The sequence below is a fragment of the Staurois parvus genome, unplaced genomic scaffold, assembly GCF_062004578.1.
Source record: "Staurois parvus isolate SC_StPar_1 unplaced genomic scaffold, SC_StPar_1.0 ptg000185l, whole genome shotgun sequence".
In the NCBI taxonomy this organism is placed as follows: domain Eukaryota; kingdom Metazoa; phylum Chordata; class Amphibia; order Anura; family Ranidae; genus Staurois; species Staurois parvus.
The window spans coordinates 360,628-386,855 of record NW_028317981.1 but is presented as its reverse complement, the minus strand read 5'-3'; the positions used below and the strand labels follow the sequence as shown (position 1 = coordinate 386,855).

At 44.9% G+C, this 26,228-nt stretch overlaps 1 protein-coding gene across 3 annotated transcripts in view; it reads right to left on the bottom strand.

Moving 5' to 3' along the window:
- Positions 1-26,228, bottom strand: part of TBC1D22B (TBC1 domain family member 22B) — a 275,367-nt gene that overhangs the window by 104,728 nt on the left and 144,411 nt on the right. For all 3 annotated transcript variants that reach the window (XM_089677368.1, XM_089677369.1, XM_089677370.1), the window contains one exon: positions 14,175-14,289. In XM_089677368.1, the coding sequence (XP_089533494.1) occupies positions 14,175-14,289 (115 nt within the window). The remainder of the gene's footprint in view (positions 1-14,174; positions 14,290-26,228) is intronic.

The following is a 26,228-nucleotide window of genomic DNA, read 5'->3' as shown; positions in this document are numbered from 1 at the left end:
TCTGTATTAATTTTTTCTTTTTTCTGTATGCCCATTTCCTTGTCTCTGTTATCATTATTTACTTGCTATATACTGTTTATTTTGATACAAAATTTAATAAAGACAAACTTGCCTTTAAATCACTAAATATAATCAATTACCAACCATTTGTGTATCCTCCTAAAAGTGGCTGTAAACCTCTGAAATGAAACTTGAACAAAGCAAATCCTTCTATAGTGCGTACCTCAAAACCAAGCACCCAGTGTCATCTCTCCTTCTGTCTCCTTCCTCTGCTATCTGTATTAGTCACTTCTAACTTGTTATGTTGACACCAGACTATCTCAGGAGTCAGCCCCACCTCCCCTCCAGCACAAAGCAAGTGACTGACATCCTCTGCTGTCTGTGTTTCTCTATAAGTGTGTAGAGGGTGCTTCCTTTCCATCCACTCAAATTACACTGAGCTCTCCCCACTATTCTGTGCAGTGTGTGACATCCAATCCCCACCCCCTGCCGCTTGGAGCTGAGAAAGTCTTTTTATCTGTGTGTTTAAGAAGGCTGCAGAGGAGAGAGTGCTAAAGATAAACAGGTACAACTTATGTAGAAGGATTTGTTGGATCACATGAGGCTGGTCAGCCAACCCGCGGGTGCTGTGATTTGATCCACAAGGGATCAATCATCTGATTTAGGCCAGGGATGTCCGGTCCAAGTCCGATGAGCGATCCCTGTCCTATCTGGTCCTGTGTTGACAGTTACACAGGTACAGGAAGTGATGAAATCTTCTCTTTCTGGGCACATTCCGTCCCAGTGAGAGATGAATCAACACAGAAGTGAGTAAAAGCACTACACTTACACAGTTAGAACACTGTAGGACACATTTAACCCCTTGATCGCCCCCCCAGTTAACCCTTCACTGTCCTGTCACCAGTGTCATTAGTACAGTGTACAGATTTTTTGCTGATTACTGTATTAGTGTTGCTGGCGACTTCAGATAACGTCAGTTAATGCCCCTCCCAGATAGCGTCAGATTGCCCGTTAGTACACCAGTAATCACATTTAACCCCTTGATTGCCAGGAACACGCTCACATACACAATAAACCTCTATTGATACTATAGTGTCTGAACGGATCAATATCTTTGATCAGATTAACACTATACCAGCGTTACCATTAGTATAGCGTCCCCAAAAACGCAGCGTAGCGGGATCAGCCCCGGCACCTGCCAGCAGCTGCGTTTAGCCCCTATGCTTACCCCCCCTTCTCCCTCAGCAAGTGCAGTGTCAGTAGGTCACTGTCACTTGATACATTGCACACAAAACTGCAGTGTTTGCAGAATCGGGCCTGATCTCTGTTAGCACTTGCCAGTAAATTTTTTGTAGCTGTTCAAGCAGTCCCTGACAACCAGGTGCTCTTTTTGCCGTGAGTCGCACTAGGCACCTATAAATTTAGTGGTCAAAAATGTCCAACAAAAGGTACATTAGTGAAGAGGCCTACAGGATTCTGAGCATGTCAGGTGAGAGCGAAGGGGAAGACTCACTGACAGAATCCAGCTCAGAATGCAAACCTGTAGACAGCAGCGGCACCCTTACAGATAACTCAGACAATGGAGAAGATCAGGCGTACCCGATCCCATTCCCAGGTTGCTGAGATGCTACAATCGCATGAGGACTCTCATATGCAACAGAGTGCTAGTAATAGTGCCGCTCTACCTTTTTGTGAACTGGTGAGCACCAGCATCCTAGTACATCCTGGTCTTTCACATACCAGTACTGCAGTATCACTTGGTGACGTGGCGGGCCCCATAAGTGCAGTACAAGCTGGTGCGGTGGCAAGCACAAGTAGTGTCCCACAGCCACCAAGAATTCACACATAGGCCCGTAGAGCCCCTTAGTGTCCTTCCGGATGTGCTTGCAAATCCCATTTGGCAAACCACAAATTCTGCAGCACCCGTACTTCCCTCATTCACTGCCCAACCCGGAATTCAGGAGGAAACAGCAAATTTAAATACTCCCCTTGATTTTTTTGGAGCGGTTTTTCACAGAAGATATGTATGCACTGATTGTGGATCAAAGCAATTTATATGAACAGATACAAATAAAAGTGCAGCGCTAAATATTAAATCTCCAATTCAATCATAAAGTGCTTAAGTGAATATAGTGAGCAGACAATATCACTGTGATATGGACCTGATAAAATGGACATATACCTCACCAAAACTTGATGTGTCTCTGATTTAAATTGCATGATTTTTTGTTTAATTTGATCTGTTTCTATATTCCCCTTTTTTATGGGGCCAATATATTTATAGATGCCCATAACCCTTGTTTATCCACAATTTGACTTTTCTGCATTATTATGCCGTTTTAAGCATTGGCTTTTTTGCATCGTTTTTATATATCCTTTGGATACCAGAAATCACCTTTCACACTGGATATATGGAATATTTGTACACAGTAGATATATTGTGTTTTATATAATTTTTTTTCATCTGATAAATGATCTTTCATTGTGGATATTCTATATGTGAATTCCCCTCTAGAATGTTTTTTCTCTTTTGAAGAGCGATCTCCTCCTTTTATATTGATATTATTAACATTAAATGTCCATTCCCGGTGTGTTGTCTTCATAGAATCATGGCTCCTGCTATTCAATCTTGACAGTGAACACTGCCTGGTCTTTAGACTTCAACAAAATGGCTTTGCAGGCTATAGAAATGGAGTCTGTGTATGACGTTAGCTAGTGGTCGTATCCAAGGATGTGCATGTGCACGAAACGCGTTGGAAGGAGCCTCACTTGGTGATGTCACGCCGCCGCGACCGGTGCTCGGAGTGGCGGGGATCTTGGTATGATTTTACACATACATGAATGAATGTATCCACGTGGATTGCTTTTAAGCTTTAAAAAAAAATAAATACTACACTATATGCCATACCTTCGGCTCCTGTGGTGAGCTTCTTTGCCCTAGGAGGATCCTTTATTGGTTTCTGTAAGCCCAATTTCTGGAGAAGTCCAGTCCCTGCTTATGGCTTTCTGAGATCTCCCATAAGGATCAGCACAAAAGATACTATACCAGTGGCTGTAATGTACCGCCTGGCGGTACCTCTAGCAACCCACGTAATAGGATTCCCCAGAGCGCGGAGTCTAAGTCCCAGTCTGCTTGTTCACCAGGGCCAGGACCAGGTTGCGGCCCCTGAGTACACCCACCCATGGTAGAGGGATCCGCCAGAGGTATCTGCAGGAGGAGAGCCTGATGTGAAGAGGCGGATGGGTCCGAGCAGGACGGATGGATGGCAGAGCAGAAGCGTGGTCAGACAGGCCGAGTCGGTAAAAGTGCAGACAGCGCAGTACATGGCAGCAGGCAGAGAATAGTCGGGTCACTTGCCGGGTCAGTAACGGAAGGTCAGATCTAATGAGGGGCATCCAAAAGAGAGGTCAGGCAAGCCAGGGGTCAGAGCAGGAGACTACAGCAAAGTCAGGAACAATCCGGGTCAGCAACGATCAATCAGCACAGATACAGGAACAAACAGAAGAGACCATACGGCAACCAGTGTCAGTGCAGAGCGGATTCAAATACCGCGACCTGTGCTGTCATTGGTGCCAGGTGCGCACCCGCGGTCCCGAGTGCGCATGCGCGATTTCCGGCGCGGCCGGCCAGGACCTAGTGCCCGTACACCAGTGCGAGTCTGCACACTGCGTCTGTGCCGAGCCACACGCCGCGGCAGCTCCTGACATTGCCCCCCCCACGGGCAACCTCCGGGTGCCAAACTGATCTCTCCTCCGTGGGTGGCTGCGATAAAACTCCCGGACAAGTCTGGGGGCATGAACATTTTGGGCTGATTCCCATGAGTTCTCCTCAGGGCCATAACGCTTCCATTTGATCAGGAACTGTGTCTGGCCACCCCTCTTCCGGCAATCCAAGATTGCTTCCACCTCAAATTCTTCTTGATCATCAATGGCTATTGCTTCCGGGGGTCTGGACCTCCGATCCGGGAAGGGGTCTGGTGTAGCTGGCTTCAGTAGTGACACGTGGAAAACTGGGTGAATCTTAAAAGTTTCCGGAAGAGTGAGTTCATATGCAATGTTGTTGATCATTCGTCTCGCCCGGAATGGACCCATAAACTTCGGCCCTAGCTTTCTCGACGGGCAAGACATTTTCAAATTTGTTGTTGCTAGCCAGACCTGATCCCCAGGTTGCAATACTAGTTTCCCCCCTTCTCTTCCTGTTGGAAGGCCTTCTTGTTGTCCTCCTGGGCTTTTGCAATGTCTTCTTGAAGCACCTTGTTGTTGGCAGAAAAAAAATTCAGCAGGCTTTGAGTGTCAGGAACTGGGCTTTCAGTAATCAGATCGTGCAGAAATGTGGGATGGAATCCATAGTTTGCAAAAAATGGGGATTGCCCCGTAGCTGAATGATTCGAGTTGTTATACGCGAATTCGGCCAGTGGCAAGAGTGCCAGCCAATCGTCCTGCAGGAAGGATGTGTGGCATCTCAAGTATTGCTCCAATGTCTGGTTTGTCCTCTCCGTCTGCCCATTTGTCTGTGGGTGGTAGGCGGAAGAGAGGGACAATCTGATTCCCAACACCTCGCATAACGCCTTCCAGAACTTCGAGGTAAACTGGACTCCCCGGTCTGAAACAATATCTTCAGGAACTCCATGAAGTCTTATAACTTCTCTGGCGTTCCTCGGCCAACAATGATGGCCAAGGCAATCCCAGCTGCATAGGTTCGGGGGCCTCCTCAGACTCTGAGATCCGGTCTCCTCCCAGCAGAGGTTGGACTGAGACCCGAGGGGGTGCCCATGTAGCTCTCTGACCCTGGCCGATCCTCTCAAATCTGTGTTCCCGCAGTCTGCAGTCAATTTGGATGGCTAAGGTAATGAGGTCTTCCAAGGAATCGGGTAGGCCTACCCAAGCTAATTCATCCTTAAGATCCTCGGACAGCCCTATGCGGAACTGGTGGCGTAATTCAGCGTCGTTCCACCGAGTATCCCCCATCCATCGTCTGAATTCCGAAGCATACTCCTCCGCTGCCCGGCGGCCTTGTCTGAGAGAGTACAGGGCTGTGTCTGCGGAGGCTGCCCGCTGCGGGTCATCATACAACACTGCCATTGCATCAAAGAAATCAGTTACTGTCTCCAGGTGGGAATTGTGGGTTTCCATCAGTCGGTGAGCCCAGCCCTGGGGTTCAGCCTGGAGCAGAGACACGATGAATCCCACCTTAACTGATTCCGTGGAAAATGTACGCGGCTGCAGGCTAAAGTACAGTAAACACGCGATCCGGAAGGCCCTGAATCTTGCTCGATCCCCGCTGAAACAATCTGGCAACGGAACGCGGGGTTCAGGAGGAGGCAACGTGGCTATTGTTCCAGTGGGTGGCCCCTAAGATTCCCCGGCCGGGGCAGGAGTAGCCGAACTCTGAGATGTAGTGGCCGGTGAGGCTAGCGTCTGGATGCGGTTCTCCAGATGTGTGTATCCCTCCTGCAGCGTTTTGACAGCTTGGGTCAGAGTCGCCAGGTGCTGGCATATGTCCTCCAGTGGGAATGGTCCTCTTCCAGGCTCTGTCATGGCCATATGGTACTGTAATGTACCGCCTGGAGGTACCTCTAGCAACCCACGGAATAGGATTCCTCGGAGCGCGGAGTCTAAGTGCCAATCTGCTTGTTCACCAAGGCCCGATGGTGGGGATGGACTTGGAGCAGACAGAGACCAGGTCGCAGCCCCTGAGTACACCCACCCGTAGTAGAGGGATCCGGCAGAGGTATCTGCAGAATGAGAGCCTGATGTGAAAAGGCGGATGGGTCCGAGCAGGATGGATGGATGGCTGAGCAGAAGTGTCGTCAGACAGGCCGAGTCGGTAACCGTGGAGACAGCGCGGTACAAGGCAGCAGGCAGAGAATAGTCGGGTCACTCGCCGGGTCAGTAACGGAAGGTTAGATCCAATGAGTGGCATCCAAAAGAGAGGTCAGGCAAGCCAGGGGTTAGAGCAGGAGAATACAGCAAAGTCAGGAACAATTCGGGTCAGCAACGATCAATCAGCACAGATACAGGAGCAGGAACAAACAGAAGAGACCATACGGCAACCAGTGTCAGTGCAGAGAGGATTTAAATACTGCACCCTGCGCTGTCATTGGTGCCAGGCGCGCACCCGCGGTCCCGAGTGCGCATGCGCGAGTTCCATCATCGCCGCGGCTGGCCAGGACCTAGTGCCCGTACACCAGTGCGAGTCAGCACACTGCGCCGGCGCCGAGCCACACGCCGCGGCGGCTCCTGACAGTGGCATTCTGGTGAGTGCACATAAGAGGTGGTGGATTCCCACTCTGGATCATGAGCACCTTTTGACTATCCCACTATTGCTGCACCTTGTACTACCACTGATTTCTTCATTAGATGATGAGCACTTATATTTATATATTTATATCACCTCGGCATTGCTGTGATTGTAGTACCATGGACATTTCGTGTGTACCACACAAGGATTGCTGAGACTTGTAGTGTCACGGACATTTTATTTATCATTTGTTTTATACGTTTTGGTGAGTAATATGTACATTTTATCAGGTTCATATCACATTGATATTGTGTTTGCTCACTATACTCACTTAAACACTTTATGATTGAATTGGAGATTTAATATATAGCGCTGCACTTTTATTTGTATCTAGTCTTGTGGGTCTTGTTACCTTTGTCCAATTTGTGCCAGCAGCTTCAAACATTCTGCGCTCGCCTTACATCTTGTATTAAATTTATATGAACAAAAGTTTATTGCCGCCAACCCAGATTCAAACCTTTTCAGACCATTCGCATGGAAACCCATTGCGATTTCCGAATTTGAAGTTTTTTTGGGCCTAACCCTCAACATGGGCATTACTAAAAAAAAAAAAAGGTAAATTGCGGTTGTATTGGGTCCACAGACCGAATTCATCATATGCCCATGTACTCTGCTGCCATGGCCAGGCATAGATATGAGAGTATAATGCGTTTTATGCATTTCAATGACAACACACTCTGTCGTCCTCGGGGTGACCCTGAATTTGACTGGCTCCACAAAATTCAGCCCCTCGTAAATCACCTTAACCAAAAATTTGCAGATGTCTATACTCCCCAGCAAAACATCTGCGTTGAGGAGTCCCTCATTAATTTTTCTGGCTACCTTGCATTCAAACAATTTCTCCCCAGCAAGCATGCCAGATATGCGGTCAAGATGTATAAGACCTGTGAGAGGGCAACAGGCTAAAGGCAAGTTTTGGATTTACGAGGGAAAAGAGTCACGTGGATCCCCCCGGATGCCCAGACTACATGGGTAGCAGTGGCAAGATAGTTTGGGACTTGGTGTCAGACTTTTTCAATATGGGGTACCACTTATACGTGGACAATTTTTATTCACGCGTGCCACTATATAGACATTTGTACAATCTTGGAATTGGCGCATGTGGCACCATGCGACCTAATCACCGGAGCTTCCCCCAACGGCTTGTAAATACCCATTTTAGAAAGGGGGAAAAAGCCTGCTTGAGAAATGAGGAATTTCTCGCAGTCAAGTGGAAGGACAAACGGGGATGTTTTTGTCCTGTCTTCCATTCACGCAGATATGGCCATCCAAATTACCACGACAGCTGGTGATGTTGAGAAACCCCTCTGTGTCCACGACTATAACCTTAACATGGGAGGGTTGGACTTCAATAACCAGACGATGAAGCCGTACTTAGGTTACTGAAAAGCCAGACGCTGGTACAAAAAAGTGTCTGTTTATTTCAATTGGCTCAATATAATGCTTTTGTGATTTACAAAGCAACTGGACGAAGTGGATCCTTCCTAAAATTCCAGGAAGAGATCATCACGGCCCTTTTGTATCCAGAAGGTGCTATGCCCCAAACCCCCAACACAGATGCAGTTAGCTGGCTGCATGAGAAGCATTTTCCCGATGCCATTCCTGGTACCCTAAGCCAAAAGGCACCCCAAAAAAGATGCCGTGACTGTAGCAGATATGGAATTAGGCGTGACACCAGTTTTTTTTTTCCTCCTCTCCTGACCAACCTGGTCTCTGCCTTAAGGACTGCTTCTGATGCTACCACACGCTAGTGGAGTACTAGTATAGGGTACAGCATGGCACAGTTCATGGTACATAATTACACAGGGTCTCAAAAGATGTTAGGTAGTCAGGAAACTGGCTATCATATTTGTAGAGACCCTACAGTCTGTTTTAAAAAGTTAGTTTAGAAAAAAAAGTAAAAAAAAAAAAATTAAACTAAAAAGTACAAATCCCCCCAAAAATTAAAATTTTTAAAAACCAATAGTTATAGTTTTTTCTTGTCGTTACTGTTCTACTGTTACACTTTTACTGTTTAATTGTTAACCACTGTTGTTTTCTTTGCAGGAATGCTTTCAGCTGCAGCACCAATCTGTTTATTCTGACAGCAACAGGAATTTGCTCTCAGAATATACATAAGTCAGTGTGGGCAGCGCTGTTGGATTTTTCATCCACAGTTAAAAAAAAAAAAAAGAAGAGCATGGGCGCCTGGGGTGGACAGTGAGTGGATGGCCCCTATGCTTCGGCATATATATTTTATATTTCTTGGCACATTTCATGTGTGCACACCATTAGAAGTGGGTGGATGCAGGGAGGTATAGTCTAATGGTTAGCATACCACACACTTTTTTCTGGCAGAGATTTCTTCTCTTTTTTTCATTCAGCCTACAGGCTGCATAAAAAAAAAAAAACATAGCATATACACCCAACAAAAACTACTAAGTACTAGTACTTTGAGTGGTTATACCAGGATGATGCCTGCAACTACAAGCACCATCCTAGTATTGTTTTTTTTCAGCCAGCGATGGGCTTTCATGTAAAAGCAATCCTAGTGGCTAATTTGCTGCAGGATTGCTTTCACAAGCAGTGGGAGAAGATGCCCCCCCTTCTCCCGCTGCCTTCCACAACCTTCTCCGGCAGTCCATGCCATCAGGGGAACCTGAGAATGCAGCCGGTGTTTCTGCAAGCTGACCATAGAGCTGATTGGAGACCAGAATGGTGCCAATCATCTCTATAGTCAAACCATCACCAGCCGTAACCTCCGCAACCTGAACCCGGCCCATCTCCACCCGGCAGCTGACCGCCTGTACGACAGTATCCTTCCAATGTCATGCCCTGACCTGGCCACTACTGCGTACAACAACTCACTGTCGGCTGCCCTCGACTCCCTGGCACCCCTAACCACATCAGACCCCCGACCGCTTCAACCCTGGCAGAACCAGCATACAAAATGTCACAAACGACGCAGTCACGCGCTGGAGCGATTATGGCGCAAAACCAGATCCCCTCGTGCGTTCTCCCTCTACAAATCCACCTTCCTCAGCTACACCACCTCCCTCCACGCCGCCAAGCAAGCCTATTTCGTAACCCTCATCAACACCCTCTCCACCTGTCCTCGCCGGCTCTTCTCCACTTTCAAATCCCTGCTCTCACCCCCCCACCTCCACTCAGTACCTCACTCACCGCCCACGAGATTGCCAATCATTTCCAAAACAAGATTCACGCAATCCGTAAGGACATTGTCAACTCGCAATCTACCTCTCCACCTAGCCCCCCTCCTTCCATCACCCCTCAACTCTCCCCTTCTCTGACCTCGTAACCGCACTGCCCGCACCATACCTAACGCCCCGCACACCATCACCTCCCCAACGCTCCGCTCCTTCAGCCCTGCTACCACTGAGGAGGTCACTAAGGTCTTCACTGAAGCCCGCCTCACCAATTGCCCCCTGGACCCTATCCCCTCACAACTCCTCCAGTCACCCCCTCCTCCATCATTCGTTCCCTCACCCACATCTTCAAACTCTCCCTCTCTACTGGCACATTCCCCTCCCCTCTAAAGCACGCACACATCACCCCCATACTCAAAAAACCCTCCCTTGACCCCACTTGACCTAAACAACCTTAGACCCATCTCCCTGCTACCACTCACTTCCAAGCTCCTTGAGCGCTTAGCCTACAATCGCCTAATCGCCTAAGCGCCCACCTCACTAATAACAACCTCCTTGATCCACTACAGTCTGGCTTCCCTACACTCCACCGAAACCGCCCTACTTAAAATCACTAACGACCTGCTAACCACCAAAGCTAATGGCCACTACTCCGTCCTCCTTCTCCTCGACCTCTCCGCGGCCTTCGACACAGTCGACCACCCCCTCCTCCTCACCAAACTGCACTCCTTTGGCATCAGGGACGCTGCTCTCTCCTGGTTCTCCTCCTACCTATCCCAACGCTCCTTCAATGTCACCTATAATGCTGCCACCTCCCCCTCTCTGTTGGAGTCCCCCAAGGCTCTGTCCTCGGACCCCTCCTCTTCTCCATCTACACCTCCTCCCTTGGCAAACTGATACGCTCCCACGGCTTCAACTATCACCTCTATGCCGACGACACACAAATTTACCTCTCCAACCCTCACCTCACCCCCTTACTCTCCGCCCGCATCGCCCACCTCCTGAACGACATAGACTGGATGTCGCTCCATTTCCTCAAGTTAAACCTGTCCAAAACCGAGCTCCTGGTCTTCCCCCCAGCCCGGGCCCACCCCCCCATATTTTCCATCACGACTAGCAACGCCACCATCAATCCCACCCCACATGCCAAAGTCCTGGGTGTCACCCTGGACTCAAACCTTTCCTTTCAACCTCATGTCCAATCACTATCAAAGTCATGCAGGCTCCACCTCCGCAACATCTCCAAGATACATACATTCCTCACCCCAGACACTACTAAACAACGCGTACACTCCCTCATCATCTCACGCCTGGACTACTGCAACTCCCTTCTCACTGGCCTACCCAAACAAATGCTATCCCCACTCCAGTCTATCCTGAACTCAGCGGCTTGGCTCATCCACCTCACCAACTGCTCCACATCTGCCACCCCCCTCTGCCAATCCCTTCACTGGCTCCTGATTGCCCAGCGCATAAAATTCAAATTACTAACTCTGACCTACAAAGACATTCACAACGCCGCCCCAAACTACCTAACTTACCTGATACCCAAATACCACCCTACCCGTGCCCTTCGATCCTCACAGGACCTCCTACTCTCTAGCTCCCTGGTCTCCTCCTCCCACGCCTGACTGCAGGACTTTTCCAGGACTTCCCCCATCCTCTGGAACTCCCTACCCCAATCCATCAGCTACCCTCCTCACCTTCAGGCGCACCCTGAAAATCCATCTCTTCAGGGAAGCCAACCCCGCCCTCACCTAACAACCGAACTCCTCCACTCCTCCATCCCCCACAGCCACTTCCTCCTGTACCACTATCCCCTCCCTCCTAGATTGTAAGCTCGAAAGAGCAGGGCCCTCGAACCCCTTGTGTATTGTATTTTTACTGTATTGTCTCATGTTCTGTCCCCCTCGCTATTGTACAGCGCTGAGCAAACCCTTTGGCGCTATATAAATACTGTATAATAATAATAGTCTAAGAAATCGGAAGCTATGAGCATTTCATCACTTCAGTTTCGCAGGATATAAACAGCACTATTTGTAAATGGAGAAAGCATCTGATCACACCAGTCTTGGTGAGATTAGATAATGTAAGGGCAGAGGAGATATCTAGAGTCTGATAGAAAAAATATATGACAATGCCCATTGAAGTTATAGGGGATATTTGCATTCCCTGTGATAGCATTAAAAGTGATAAAAAAAATATGAAAGGGACAGTGTAAAAATAATTTTAAAAAAAGTACCCTCGCCCCCCCGCACATACGCGCGAGCGTTGACACCGTGCCAGTATGTAAACAGCGTTTGTACCATGCATGTGAGGTATCGCCATGAATGTCAGATCAAGTAATTCTAGCACTAAATCTCCTCTGTAAATCTAAAATGGTAGCTTGTAAAGGCTTTTAAAGCATTGCCTATGGATAATAAAAATGTATGCAGTTTGTCGCCATTACACGGGGCATGCATAGTTTTAAAACATGTCATGTTTGGTAACTATTTACTCAGCATAGCAACATCTTTTATACCAAATAGTTTGCCAATATATTGTGTTTTTGTGCATTAAATTTAAAGTAAACAGCACCCACCATTTTACTCAATAGGGTGTCTGTTTTAAAAAAATATATAATGTTTGGGGGTTCAAAGTAATTTCCTAGAAAAAATACTGATTTTTTTCATGTGAACAAAAAGCGTCAGAAAAGGATTGGTCTTCAGGTGGTTAGAAGAGTGAGTGATGTGTGGCATAAACTTCTAATACTGGGCATAAAATGCCCCCTCCTGACCAAACGACCCCTTTTTGGAAAGTAGACACCCAAACTATTTTTTGAGAGGCATGTTGAGTCAATAGAAGTATTTATTTTTTTTACCACACATTTTTGGAAAACGACAAAACATTTTTTTTTTTTTTTACACAAAATTGTCATTTACATAATTTATTGCTCGCATATGCCAAGGGTATATGTGGAATTACTCCCCAAAATACATTCTGCTACTTCTCCTGAGTATGGGGATACCACATGTGGGAGACTTTTTGGCAGTCTAGCCAAGTACAGGATTCCAAAATCCAGTAAGCACCTTTAGGCTTTTAAAGGGCTTTATTTCGTCATTACACTTCCTGACTACCTATCACAGTTTTGGAGGCCCTGAAATGCCAAGATAGCACAACCCAAAATGACCCATTTTTGGAAAGTAGACGCCCCATGGAATTTGATAAGAAGCATTGTGAGTATTTTGCAGATCTCGTTTGTTGCCACAAGTTTGTGGAAAATGAAGAAAGAAAACAAAAACATTTGTCTTTTTTTATATTTAAAAACCTTATGAGAAAAAATGAGATCTGCAAAATACTCACCATGCCTCTTTTCAAATTCCTTGGGGTGTCTACTTTCCAAAAAGGGGTCATTTGGGGGGGTTGGTGCTATCCTGGCATTTCAGTGTAGGTAGTGAGGAAGTGAAATGAGGAAGTAACGCACCTTCAGGCTTTCAAAATAGCCATTGGATTTTAGGCTCCTATATGTGGCTAGGCTCCCAAAAAGTCTCACACATGTAGTATCCCCATACTCAGTAGAAGTAGCAAAATGTATTTTGGGGTGTAATTCCACCTATACCCATGGTTTTTGTGAGCATTTAAGTGACAACTTTGTGTAAAAAAAAAAAAAGTTTTTGTGGAACAAAATAAATCTTCCATGGACTTAATATGCCTCTCAGCAGATGGCTCAGGGTGTCTACTTTCCGAATATGGGTAATTTGGGGGTGTTTGTACTGTCCTGGTATTTTAGCACCTCAAGAAATGTGATCGGCAGTCAGAAAGTAAAAGCTGTGTCGATTCCATTATCTATATCATAGTTTGTAGATGCTATAACTTCCACACAAAGCAATCAAAATACACTTATTGGGATTTTGTTTTGCCAAGAACATGCAGCAGAATACATTATGGCCTAAAGTTATGACGAAATTTTAGTTTTTTGGATATTTTGTAATGACAGAAATGAGAAAATATTGTTTTTTCAAAATTTTCGATCTTTTTTTGTTTATAGTGCAAAAAATAAAAAGTGCACAGGTGATCAAATACCACCGAAAGAAAGCTCTATTTGTGTGGAAAAAAAAAGGACATGAATTTAGTTTGGTTACAGCATTGCATGTCCGCGCAATTACCAGTTGAAATAGTGCAGCACCGAATAGCAAAAAAAGGCCTGGTCATTAAGGGGGTAAATCCTCAGGATGGCAAGTGGTTAACCTATTAATCATTCTAATTTGCTAATAAGCCAGTCATTTAAATTGCAAAATCACAATTATTATGAAAATTGTGTGGAGATAAGTTAGAGGTGCTTATCTCACCCGACAGCTGAGGAGTGGACACAACCCTCAACATAAAAAAATGCAGACTTTAGATCAGCTGTGAATTCTGCAGCAGGCAAATCTGCAGTGCTCTGGCTTTGATTAGATTTTTTTTACCAAGCTGGCACTGGGCATAAGATCTAGTTTGCTGCACAGACTATAATTAAGAATTTTCATACAATAAACAAAGGTCTACTTTCCAAATGAGTAGAGAGTAAAAAGGTTATGTTAAAAAATCTTAGGATGATGAAGTCTCAACAAGGTAAATCCTGTCACAAATGTACACTAACTGCAAGTTAAGATTTGTAAAAAGAGAATAAACTTCCACTTTAGCAAGTACTAACCGATCAGGAATTTAATGTAAAGACAAACAGAAGGGGGGAAATACTGCTTTCTTACCTACGTGTTCCGTCAGAAATACCACAAAGAAAGGGGTAACCAGATCGTTGATTCCCTGTACATATCCACTTGCAGGGTGCCGGATTGCCCAGATAAACAAGATTCGCTCAAAGATCTGCATGACAGAAGCAGCATATTATGTTTGAGAAATGAAGACCATTATGATTTTGTAAAATACTAGCAAACAGAGAATAAAATAATGGTAAATGGTAACCCTTTCCCAGAATATTTGAGGATAGCAGCAACAGAGGGATGGCAAAGTTAAAGCAACATGCACCCCAAGGTGCAATTAGGTCAAAAGCCCACTCACATCAGTCTGTTAAAAACATCTGCTGAAAAATCTGACATACAAAAGACTAGGAAATTTGGTAATGTCCTTAAAGATTCATAGAGACCCATAACCACAACCAATAATGATGTTAAAAATCATTGTAATTGGAAATTTCTTAAAAAAGATATAATATTTTCAAATAAAACTAAATTTATTCCACAGACAACACAAGACTAGGCAAGCTTTTGCAGACATGCTCCCCTCTAGCCCTACCCCATTGCATGAGTCTTCAGTTTTGTAGCAAGCAATGCAGAGTAACCAAGGAATAGAAGGGAGGGTGGCTTGCATCCTGAACACCAAGATATGGGAGTGACAAATAATTAACAGTACAGTACAGGACACAGGCAAAATATTCATAGACCCTGGGATATCCCCAAGCAATGATTGAGAAGGGTGGGCAAAACTAGCCAGACAGAACTGTGCCAACAGGCCCAACAAGGGTCAACAGACACAATTTCAGAGTGCGCCTGCAAGAATCCTGCAGTGGAAAGCTGGACATCCACCGGGTAGAACTTTGAAAAGGTATGATCAGAGGACCAGGTGCTGGCCTTACAACGCTGGGCTACAGAAGCCTAGTGATGGAATGCCCAGATACCTCGAATGACAATGGACTTGCAAGGTCCTGAGGACAAAACAAATAGGGAATCCATGTTCCAGATCAAATGAGGTAGACTTTTATGTCGTGAACAATGTCCAGGCAATTAGTAGAAATCTCCTTTTGATGCTTCACAGCAGGGAATAAGGATGGCAGGACTAGGTCTCTATATGTGTGGAAGACGAATAACATCTTAGAAAGAAAGGACTACCATGTATTTGAGTTGACAGTTCTCACCTTCACAGAGACACTTCTGACAGATGTGATGGCAACCAAAAAGGCTATTTTGCAGGAGAGGGAATATGGCTAATGGGTGCAAAGGGTGGCTTCTGCAGGGCAAAGAGAACCAAATTGAGATTCAAAAGGAAGCAGAGTGCTGCAAGGGGGGCTTAACATAAGATACATCTAGAGGAAAAGGGAGAGTAATTTAGCGGTCTTTAATGACTTGAACTCTGGAAGGTTTTACCTCCTTCCTGACCATGCCATTGTATTCTATTTAGCACTGCTCTACTTTAACTGATAATTGTACAGTCTTGCAACACCATAGCCAAATGAAATTTATATAATTTCTTCACACAAATAGAGCTTTCTTTTGGTGGTATTTGATCACTACTGATTTTTTTATCATATAAAACAATAAAAAAAAATCCAATAAGATGATTTTTAAAATCTAATATCTTCATAAATATAGGGCCAAGGTATATATATATATATATATATATATATATATATATATATATATATATATATGACACTGACATCACCAGTGACACTCAGTGATCAGTGATAATACTATACATTGTCCCTGTACTAATGACTCTGGCAGGGAAGGGGTTAACATCTTGGGGTAATCAAGGGGTTAAGTGTGTGCCTACTAATTTTTGTGTGTAATACAGTATGTGCTGTTTTTTTACTAAGATCAAGAGCACCTAAACCCAGAAGAAGGGAGTGACATACAGGTACGTTGCTGTGCCTGTATGAGCGGTGCGCCCGCAATACAATGCAGGTGCTCCATAAATGGTTAAAAAAAGAATGGACAAGGCCGAAACCTGTCCTTACCAAGTGCTTAAAGCCAAATTGTAGTAAGGACAGAACATGAAGTACAGAGTAATCTCTGGGATTGAACTGCCTGTGTTCACACCAGGCCAAGAAGGATTTTCAGGTGAAATAGCAGATCTTCCTGGATGTGGCTTTTCTTGCTTTTAGCAAGGTAGAAAAAAAACAGACTCAGAGACCACTCTATCTTTTAAGACCTGGACTTCAACAGAAATGACAAAGGCAGAGATGGAGAAGCAGCATGGAAAAGAGTCCAGAGACAGCAGATCTGGCCTGTTGTGAAGAGGACAGGGATCGTCTGCTAGAATTCAGAGTATGTCTGTGTACAAGATCCTTCTGACCCAGTTTGGTGCAATGAGAATCACAGTTTTCCTCTCATTCTCTATCTTTCTGAGCAGGCCAGGCAGAACTTACATTGAAAGGAAGATGTAGATTAGCCTGAACTCAGACCAGGGAATTATCAAGGCATTCAAGGCCAGCACCAGAAAATCCTTCACACTGGCTACAGAGGTACATCTGTTATTGAATCTGGATGTCTACATCCAGAGACCCGCATTTATGGCATATCAGATTGAAGATGTTTGGGTGAAGGGCTCATTCCCCTGGATCCAGGAGGTGGCAACTGAGGTAGTCCCTTGAGAATATCTGGTTTACTTCCTTTAAGGCTGCAAGTCTCCTGGTTCCCCCTTGTTGGTTGATGGAGGGCACAGCTGTGGCATTCTCTACATCCTGATTGGGTGTCCTTGCAAAAGGGGGTCTGGTGTTGCAGAGCCATCTGAACTACTCTGAGCTCCAGGATGGCGATGAGGAGCTTGGCTTTCATATGTGGCCATATTCCCTGGACTGTGAAGGACTGGAACACTCCTCCCCAGCCTGAAAAACAGTGACTTCAATTCTCAAGCATGGGCTTTGAGAAGAATTAATTATTTTCCAAAGGAAAAATTTTGTTTGGGATGTATCTAGAAGTAGGCCTAAGTATTCGAGGTAAAGATCACTTAACCAAAAGTCTGGTGCATCTGAACTGTCCTGGGGATAATTACCAACAGCTTAAAGGAAGATGAATCCTTCAGGATAAGGTAATCTAGATAATCTATGTCCTCGAGTTCTGAGAAGGGCAAGAAGAGGTGAAAATATTTAGAGAACTGAATATTCAAAGGGCAGTGCGACAAACTGGAAGTGACTGTCTACAGATAGGCAATTAATAACCTTGCGGATTCCACATGAAATTTTGGAATTAGAAAGTATTTGTTGAAGGATTTTAAGCCCAGAATAGGACGAATACTCCCCATTTTGTACCAAGAACAGGTTTAAATAAAATCCTTTGAACCGGTCTTTTTGGGGGACTGGCACAACTACTCCCTGGACAGTCTTTAGTTTATAGAGAGAAGAAAGTGGTAAGGGGGTTTGAATTATAAACTCTATTTTGTACCCTCTTGAGACCAGTGATTAAACCCACAGGTCTGGGATGTCTGTAACTCAGTGAGACACAAACTGTAGCAGACACCCCCACTCCTAAAAATGAGGGAGCCCTTTCATTGGGAAGAGCACTTTGGGGAAAGGCTATAGACCCAAGTCACGCCAAAAGGAAGGGCTGACCTTAGGCTTATAAGTTGAAGCCTGAGCACAGCAATTTGGGGCTCTACATTTTGCAGAAGTAGAGCTCCTGAGAAGGAGATTCCGGGACCTACCACTGTTAAAGTAAAACTTTCCCTCCTATAACATCTTTTAATCCAGGCTTTTAGCCACATGATACAGTGCATGTGAATGGAGAGAAGGACCTTTCTGGAAACAATACAGTTATCTGCAGTTTGCAATAAAAGAATAGACCGCTGTTTAGTGAAATCTTTTTCCACTGGATAGTGCTAATAAAAGGTTTTGGGAGGCGTGAACATCCTTTCTGGCGTGACCCATCACCGATTGCACATTCAATCTGTTCATGAAGAAAGAATGTCTTTAACGTGGTAGTAAACTGCAACCTTTATAAAAAATAAAAAAAACCTGCAAGACAATTGCATAATGTGCTAGTATGCATCGCATATTATTGGTCTCTTTATACTCAAAGGGCATGGTGGAATGGAGGAGAATTAAGCTGAAAGTAGATTTTGAAATTATTTTGTACACTATTGAGACCACTAAATTAATCCATAGGTCTGGGAAATTTGTGACCCAGACAAATGCAAACTGCAACAGACATCCCCCCCCCTCTTAAGAGTGGGGGCACACTTTCATTGCTTTGGGGTAGACGTAGTGGAGTTTGTGTTCCAAGTCTTGTGCCTAAAGGAAAGGCTGAATTTTGGCTTTGAAGATGAAGCTTGAGCAGAGTGTCTTCATTTCGTAAAAACCACCAGGGAGGGTTTTTTTTATAAACTCATTAAGTGCATCATCCTTCTCAAAAGGCATACAAGTGAGGCATGTTGTTCTATGGCATTACAACAGAATAGAATTAAAGGTGGCAAGGTCTAAGTGTTCTGCCAGAACTCCGTCCTGGAATACAGGATCCTGTCAGGGATCCAGGTATGACCAGAGATGTGTGGACTGACATAGGGAAACGCAGGCTTCAAAGTATGGTGTAAAAGTAATATAATTTATTTAAGGTTACACAATACACAGAACACACAGTGCAAAAACCAAACCAAACCTTAAACTAGTCTCAATATGTGCGGGAACACAAACGTAGTCAGGCAGGCCGGTCGGTAACTATCGGGTAGACAAGGTACAAAGGAGCAGGCAGGAGAAAGGTCAGGAATAGCTGGGGTCGGTGCAGGCAGAGTTCTGGCAAAGTCAGGATCAGGCAGGAAGCAGACAGGATGCAGGTACAGGGGCTCATGGGGAACAAACACCAAGACACTGATTGCAGGCCTGGTCCTGCTTAAATACACCTCCTGCAATCAGCCTCAGGTGATGGCTTGATTGCAGGAGTGAGACCCTGACTGCTGAAAGCACCTTCTGGTAGGAGCTGGTACTGCAGCCCACAGAGCAAATGAGCCACAGCACCACCAGTGGTGAGTCCATTCCTGACAGGTTCCTGTGATTGCTCATTGTCCAATTAGCTGCAGTTTGACAAAGAGAAACTGCAGCAATAGCCTGTTGTATGGTTGAAATTGCATGAGCAGAGTGCCTTTAAGAGTGTCTCACATTTTCGGTCTGCAGAATCCATAAATGATAGAGCATCTTCTATGGGGTAAGATGCTTGTTGAATTCTTTTTTCACTAGATATGGACCAGCAGTGATTCTTGAAAGAGTGAAAACCTTCTAAGGAGTGTCTCAATCGTCATACATTGGCCATTTTATGTGTTCATGAATGGGGAATGTATTTTTAGACTTTGCAGGTCTCCAAGTTCTTGCAGGTACCAAGCGAAGCATGGCAAGATAGAGGAGAAACCAGTGTAAGTATGCCAAGGCTTTTGTGCACGAAGTCACCTGCCTACGCTTAGAAAAGTTTTGCAATGAGCCATAGTATCAGGTATATAAGAGTCCGTGAGTGGGAAATCAGGTAAAGACTTGGGTAGAGAAGAATGTAAACTCAGGTATCGGGTGGAAATGGAAGCCTGGGTCTTTTGAGTTCTGGACAGTGATGGCTGTATTAAGGCTGTTAGCTGTCAGTGAAAGTCTGTCATTGTTGCAGAGAAATCTGCCTTGGTCAGATAGGCCGATAGTTGTGTGCCTGAGATAGAACTAAAATTAGTGTTTTGCTAACCTTTGGCAGAGTGGGTTTTTGCCACAGTTCCCTTTCCCCTGGTTTTAGTCATTGCTATCAGTGAGGGTGTTCCCCTGTGGGGTACTTATAGTAGGGTGTGGAAATCATTTAAGTGTGTCCATAGCAGGGTATGTAGGAGAACCTTTAAATGTTCCCCTGTGGGGTACTTATAGTAGGGTGTGTAAATCAGGTAAGTGTGTCCACAGCAGGATATGTAGGAGAACCTTTAAATGGCTCTGGACAGAATTTGTGGTAAAAGTGTACACTGTGTGATTTAACACATTCAGAGGACATGTAAACACGTGTGCTGCAAGTACTGGAGGTACTGAGTTCCATACTTGCTGTAAAGCTACAATGTAGGTTCGATAAATTGGGATGAACCTGCCTTACCATTCCAATTTACTGGTTCCTATATGGGTCCAGACTTCGTCTGTCATGGTGGGGATACTCCCCAGAATGGACCACAACCCTGGACCTGTATAGCACCCTGCTGCTAACTACACTTGTTGCACTCAATGCTAAGACAAGCAACCAAGCAGGATACAGTGCCTGAAGCAACATTACAGGCTAAGGTCCGGGTACAATTCCAATAGTACAAGGGCTCTTTCAGGTGGGCGATCAGACCCATACTCCGATCTGAGCCGCTGTCTGCTGCATGTGAATCCACCTCGGAGCTGTGTACAGCCAGCCCAAAGAAGTGGATGCAGACGTAGAGCTGCATAGACACAGTCGCATGTCAAAACTTGACATGTGGGCCGGAGCAGGTGCAAGGATCTGAACGCATCCAGATCCATGCGTCAACTACTGACCGCATGTCAAATTCTGACATGCAACTGTGTCTTTGCAGATCCTGCGTCTGCATCCACTTCAATGGGCTGCCTGCACGCAGCTCCGAGGTGTATTCACACGTAGCAAATAGCAGCTTAGATCAGAGAACGGGTCTGATCGCCTGTCTAAATGAGGTTACACTAATCCAGATGCACAGTTTCTATTGTTCTAGTAGAAGGCAGTCAAGAGTTGATTGAACTATCTAAAAAAATGTATATATAATGTGAAAATAAAGAAAACTGGTTAGGCTGATAACTTCTCCATAGAGGAGAAGAGGTCCATAATCTAAGGGGACAAGCAAAAAAATGGAGGACTCTAAGAGAGGGCTGGGGCTAAAGGAGTACGCCTGAGGGGTGCTCCCAGCAAAGCTTTTGTCCAATCACCCAAAAAACTATATATACATTGGGCTTATGTGTTATATAAGATACAACAGGGAATCTACTGTAATAGCATACACATTACAGTGCCTTGAAAAAGTATTCATACCCTTTGAAATTTTCCACATTTTGTCAAGTTAAACATAAATGTATTTTATTGGGATTTTATGTGACAGACCAACACAAAGTGGCACATACTTGTGAAGTGGATGGACAATTATAAATGGTTTTCAAATTTTTTTTACAAATAAATATCGAAAAAGTATGGCGTGCATTTATATTCAGCCCCCCTTTACTTTGCAGAACCACCTTTCGCTGCAATTACAGCTGCAAGTCTTTTTGGGTATGTCTCTACCAGTGTTGCACATCTAGAGTGAGACATTTTTGCCCATTCTTCTTTGCAAAATAGCTCAAGCTCTGTCAGATTGGATGGAGAGCATATGTGAACAACAATTTTCAAGTCGTGCCACAGATTCTCAATTGGATTTAGATCTGAACTTTGACTGGGCCATTCTAACATATGCTTCGATCTAAACCTTTCCACTGTAGCTCTGGCTGTATGTTTATGGTTGTTGTACTGCTAGAAGGTGAACCTTTGCTCCAGTCTCAAGTCTTTTGCAGGCTCTAACAGGTTTTCTTCTAAGATTGCCCTGTATTTGGCTCCATCCATCTTTCCATCAACTCTGACCCGATTTCCTGTCCCTGCTGAAGAAAAGCATCCCTACAACATGATGCTGCCACCACCATGTTTCACGGTGGGAATGGTGTGTTCTCTACATGGCTTCTCGCAAACTGCAAACAAGACTTCTTATGGCTTTCAACAATGGCTCTCTTTTAGCCACTGTTTCATAAAGGCCAGATTTATGGAGTGCACGACTAGTAATTGTCCTGTGGACAGATTCATCCACCTGAGCTGAGGATCTCTGCAGCTTTTTCAGAGTTAACATGGGCCTCTTGGTTGCTAATCTAATTAATGCTCTCCTTGCCCAGCCTGTCAGTTTATGTTGACGGCCATGTCTTGGTAGGCTTGCAGTTGTGCCATACACTTTCCATTTTTAGATGATGGATTGAACAGTACTCCATGAGATGTTCAAAGCTTGCGATATTTTTTCATAACTTACCCCTGCCATAAACTTCTCCACAACTTTATCCCTGATCTGTCTGGTGTGTTTCTTGGCCTTCATGATGTTGTTTGTTCACGAATGTTCTCTAACAAACCTCTGAGGGCTTCACAGAACAGCTGTATTTATACTGAGATTAAATTACACAAAAGGTGGGGGGCACGTGTGGAGCTCTCCAAGATGGCCACCTAAGCCAAGAGCTCGGTCCCAGGCTGGCCGCTGTTACCCTGCCACGGCACCCACAGCCCGCGAACTTCGCTCCCGGGTGGATCTGGTGCCTGGGAGAGAGCCCTAGCACCGACTGGAACTGGGGGAGATGGAGCAGAGGACTCGATCCAGTTGACCATTCTACGGGATCCCTCCGGGCTGCGAATTCCAAGATGGCACCCGGACCCGCTACACAGCCATGCGGTCTGTCTCCTCATGAGATAGCTGCTGCAGGGGGGGACCTGATGGAGATTCCAGACAACCAGAATACCCATGTGTGTACCCCTGCCTACCTTAGAGACTTTCCAGCTTCTCTAGAGTCCCACAGAGATCACGTCATGGATGATTTGGCTCCTGCTCAATGTAGGCCCTCCAGCCCTATCCAGTCTGACCCTGCTGGGGGCTCTGATATTCCATGCAGCATGGACATAACCAGCATGTTCTCTAGACTTTCTGACCTCCAGGACAAGGGTCTGACTAATGTAACCATGCAGATTACTACAGATATTAAGGTGGACTTGCAGGGCCCGGTCTCCCGCATTGATTCTATTGAGACCAAGACGGATAAGACAGTAGCTAGAATAAATCAGAATACAGTGCGCATCCAGGACCTCCAGGTCAGTCTGCCTTTGATCTGGAGAACGGATCCAAGCATTATAGTTTCAGAATTAGGGGCTTCCCGAAACTGTGAAGGATACTACTACTACAGTAGTCCAGGAATTTCTGAAAGGCCTCTTCCCCCACGATCCCTGACCATAAGCTGGAGTTGGATCGAGCTCTGCAATTACCTCGGGCAAATGGGTTACCGAGGGATATTATCGTGAAACCACATTTCTACTCAGTCAAGGAAGCTGTGATGAGATGTTCTAGAGATACCTCCTCCTTACAAATCTAGGGACATGAGATCCAGATTTTCACTGATCTCTCCCCGTATATTATCCAGCGACGACGGGCCCTTAGACCTTTGCTGCAAGCTCTCACGAGGAATTACATTAAATATTGCTGGTCCTTCCCTTTCCTTCTGGTTTTCTCCTTCAAAGAACAAGGCTTACAGCTTTTCATTGTTCCATGAAGGGGAGTGTCTACTACTTCAGCTATGAATGGTGGCTCAAGAACCCCCTGCTTCGTCTACGACTACATCCAGGATGCCTAAAACGCAGCCTACCGTCAAAGCTGATTTCACAGTTGTGGCAAAGATCCAAGTCTGGAAGATCCAGGGACTCTAGGTCTCCATGATTATTTGCGTACTCCTCCCTTGGTTGGCCATTTTTCCTCAGACTTCTTTCCAGTTGCACTATGAAAATAATTAAACCAGGGGTGTCTGTGGGTCTCATAATGTTGTCAGTAGTTCTGATATGTTAACATTTAAGTTTAAGCATTTTGGTTGGGGTTTCTCAGATGTGTGGATGTAGATGAAGCCTCCTTGGCTCTGGGATCACCGACAGTCTTGAGGGTCCCGGTGTTTTGGAGGTCTAGGTGAGCGCCCTTACCAGGGCCTCCCGGGCCAGTCTGGTGTGGTGCAAGGGGGGCCTTGGAAAGGGTGGACCTGACAACCTTATTTTGTTTTTTCACTTTGATCCTAAGGGTATTAAGTTCTTTGAGATTGACTGTTTATTATAGTGGCTGGTAGGCCGGTCTGGGGTGGCAAGCTACCCCGCCTGTTCTACTGTGCCTTGTGGGACACTGTGGCGCAGGCAGTGGTCCCTTGTTGAGGGACCGCACCTTTTTGAGTTGCGAATGGTGGGGGTATGCCGGTCCTCCCCCACTTGTCATAGTATGCCTGTATGTTTGTTTTTTCGATCTTGGTACTTTCATCTCATTCTGTCCTTTGCTCTTTTTCTGTTGTCCAGAGACAGGGATCCTCTTCCCCTCTTACAGATTCTTCCTATGAATTAATGCAATAAATAATTTGCGCTAGTAAATATATATATAAATATATAAATAATAAAAAAGTTCAAATCATAAGTCCAGAATAAAAATACCAATACCACAAAAAAATGTGCAAAAAAACTTTTGTGCAAAAAAAGTGTCTAAATATAAAAAAACATCACCAAAAAACCTTGATAATATGATGGCAGATCATCCATAGATATATTTTCAGAAACGAAACTCTGCAGCACACCGATCCTCATAGATCAAATAACAAAATGAAAGAAGCTTTTCAAATTATCGGAAATCCACTTCTCCAAAAGAAAGAAACCACCTTCAATCGTATCCAAGGAGGAAGATGCCAGGCACTCGAGAGAAACAGAAAGACTTCATGGTGCAATATTATAAAAGCCAATTCCTTTATTAGGTACTCATTGCACTTACTCAGGAGGTGTCCCAGCCGACACCAGCATCAACAGCATAGCAGCAATCACATAAAACGAGCCTAGCTACTCAGCACATGCGCAGTAGCTAGCAGCCAAACGTAATGACGTCACATCAATCAAGCTCCGCCCTACGCGTTTCGTCATCGACGTCCTCATGGAGCTTGATTGATGTGACGTTATTACGTTTGGCTGCTAGCTACTGCGCATGTGCTGAGTAGCTAGGCTCGTTTTATGTGATTGCTGCTATGCTGTTGACGCTGGTGTCGGCTGGGACACCTCCTGAGTAAGTGCAATGAGTACCTAATAAAGGAATTGGCTTTTATAATATTGCACCATGAAGTCTTTCTGTTTCTCTCGAGTGCCTGGCATCTTCCTCCTTGGATACGATTGAAGGTGGTTTCTTTCTTTTGGAGAAGTGGATTTCCGATAATTTGAAAAGCTTCTTTCATTTTGTTATTTGATCTATGAGGATCGGTGTGCTGCAGAGTTTCGTTTCTGAAAATATATCTATGGATGATCTGCCATCATATTATCAAGGTTTTTTGGTGATTTTTTTTATATTTAGACACTTTTTTTGCACAAAAGTTTTTTTGCACATTTTTTTGTGGTATTGGTATTTTTATTCTGGACTTATGATTTGAACTTTTTTATTATTTATATATTTATATATATATTTACTAGCGCAAATTATTTATTGCATTAATTGTTACACTTTATACATGGTGATTTTTTGCAGCTGGTACACTATAAGGGAGTTATATAATTTTTATTTTGACCATAGGCGCTATTATTAATTTTCTCTAGATTCTTCCTATGGTCCGAGATTTCTACTGGTCTACTGTTCTGCGACCTTCAAGTGTGGGAGTGGTAAGTGGTGGTCAGCTGACTATGCGAGTCCTTCTCTGGGCCAGTTATGTGTCCTCCTAATAATACACAATTGAGAATTTGCTCCCATAACATCCAGGGATTAAATTCTCCGATTAAACAGCGGAAAATCCTTCAGTACTACCATTCGCAGCATGCAGATGTGGTTTCCCCGCAGGAAACCCATTTTCCTGGCACCTATAATCCCTCATTTATTCATGCTAAATTCCCTAATTTCATCCTCGCAAATGCTGCGGATAAGACTAAGGGGGCTGCTATCCTTTTTGCATGGAGGACGGTTTTTTCGCCCCTTGTGGAGCTTAAGGACCCTAATGGGAGCTACATGTTTCTGAAAGGGGTCATTGCAGGCCAACTTCGTTGGTGACATACTATGCCCCTAATATTGGTCAACTGGCCTTCTTTTTGGATATGTTACGTACTCTGTCCCTTCATTTGGAAGGTACGGTTGTTCTGGGGGGCTACTCCAATATCACTTTAGATCTTAGCTTAGACAAATCTAGACCGTCGGTTACGCAACTGAAGAGGCCACCTAAATGGAGTATAGCCATTCCTAAAATGATTGATTCTTTGGGATTGGTGGACATCTGGAGGGAAACACACTCCACTGGTAGGGACTACAAGCATTACTCAGCCCCACTTGCC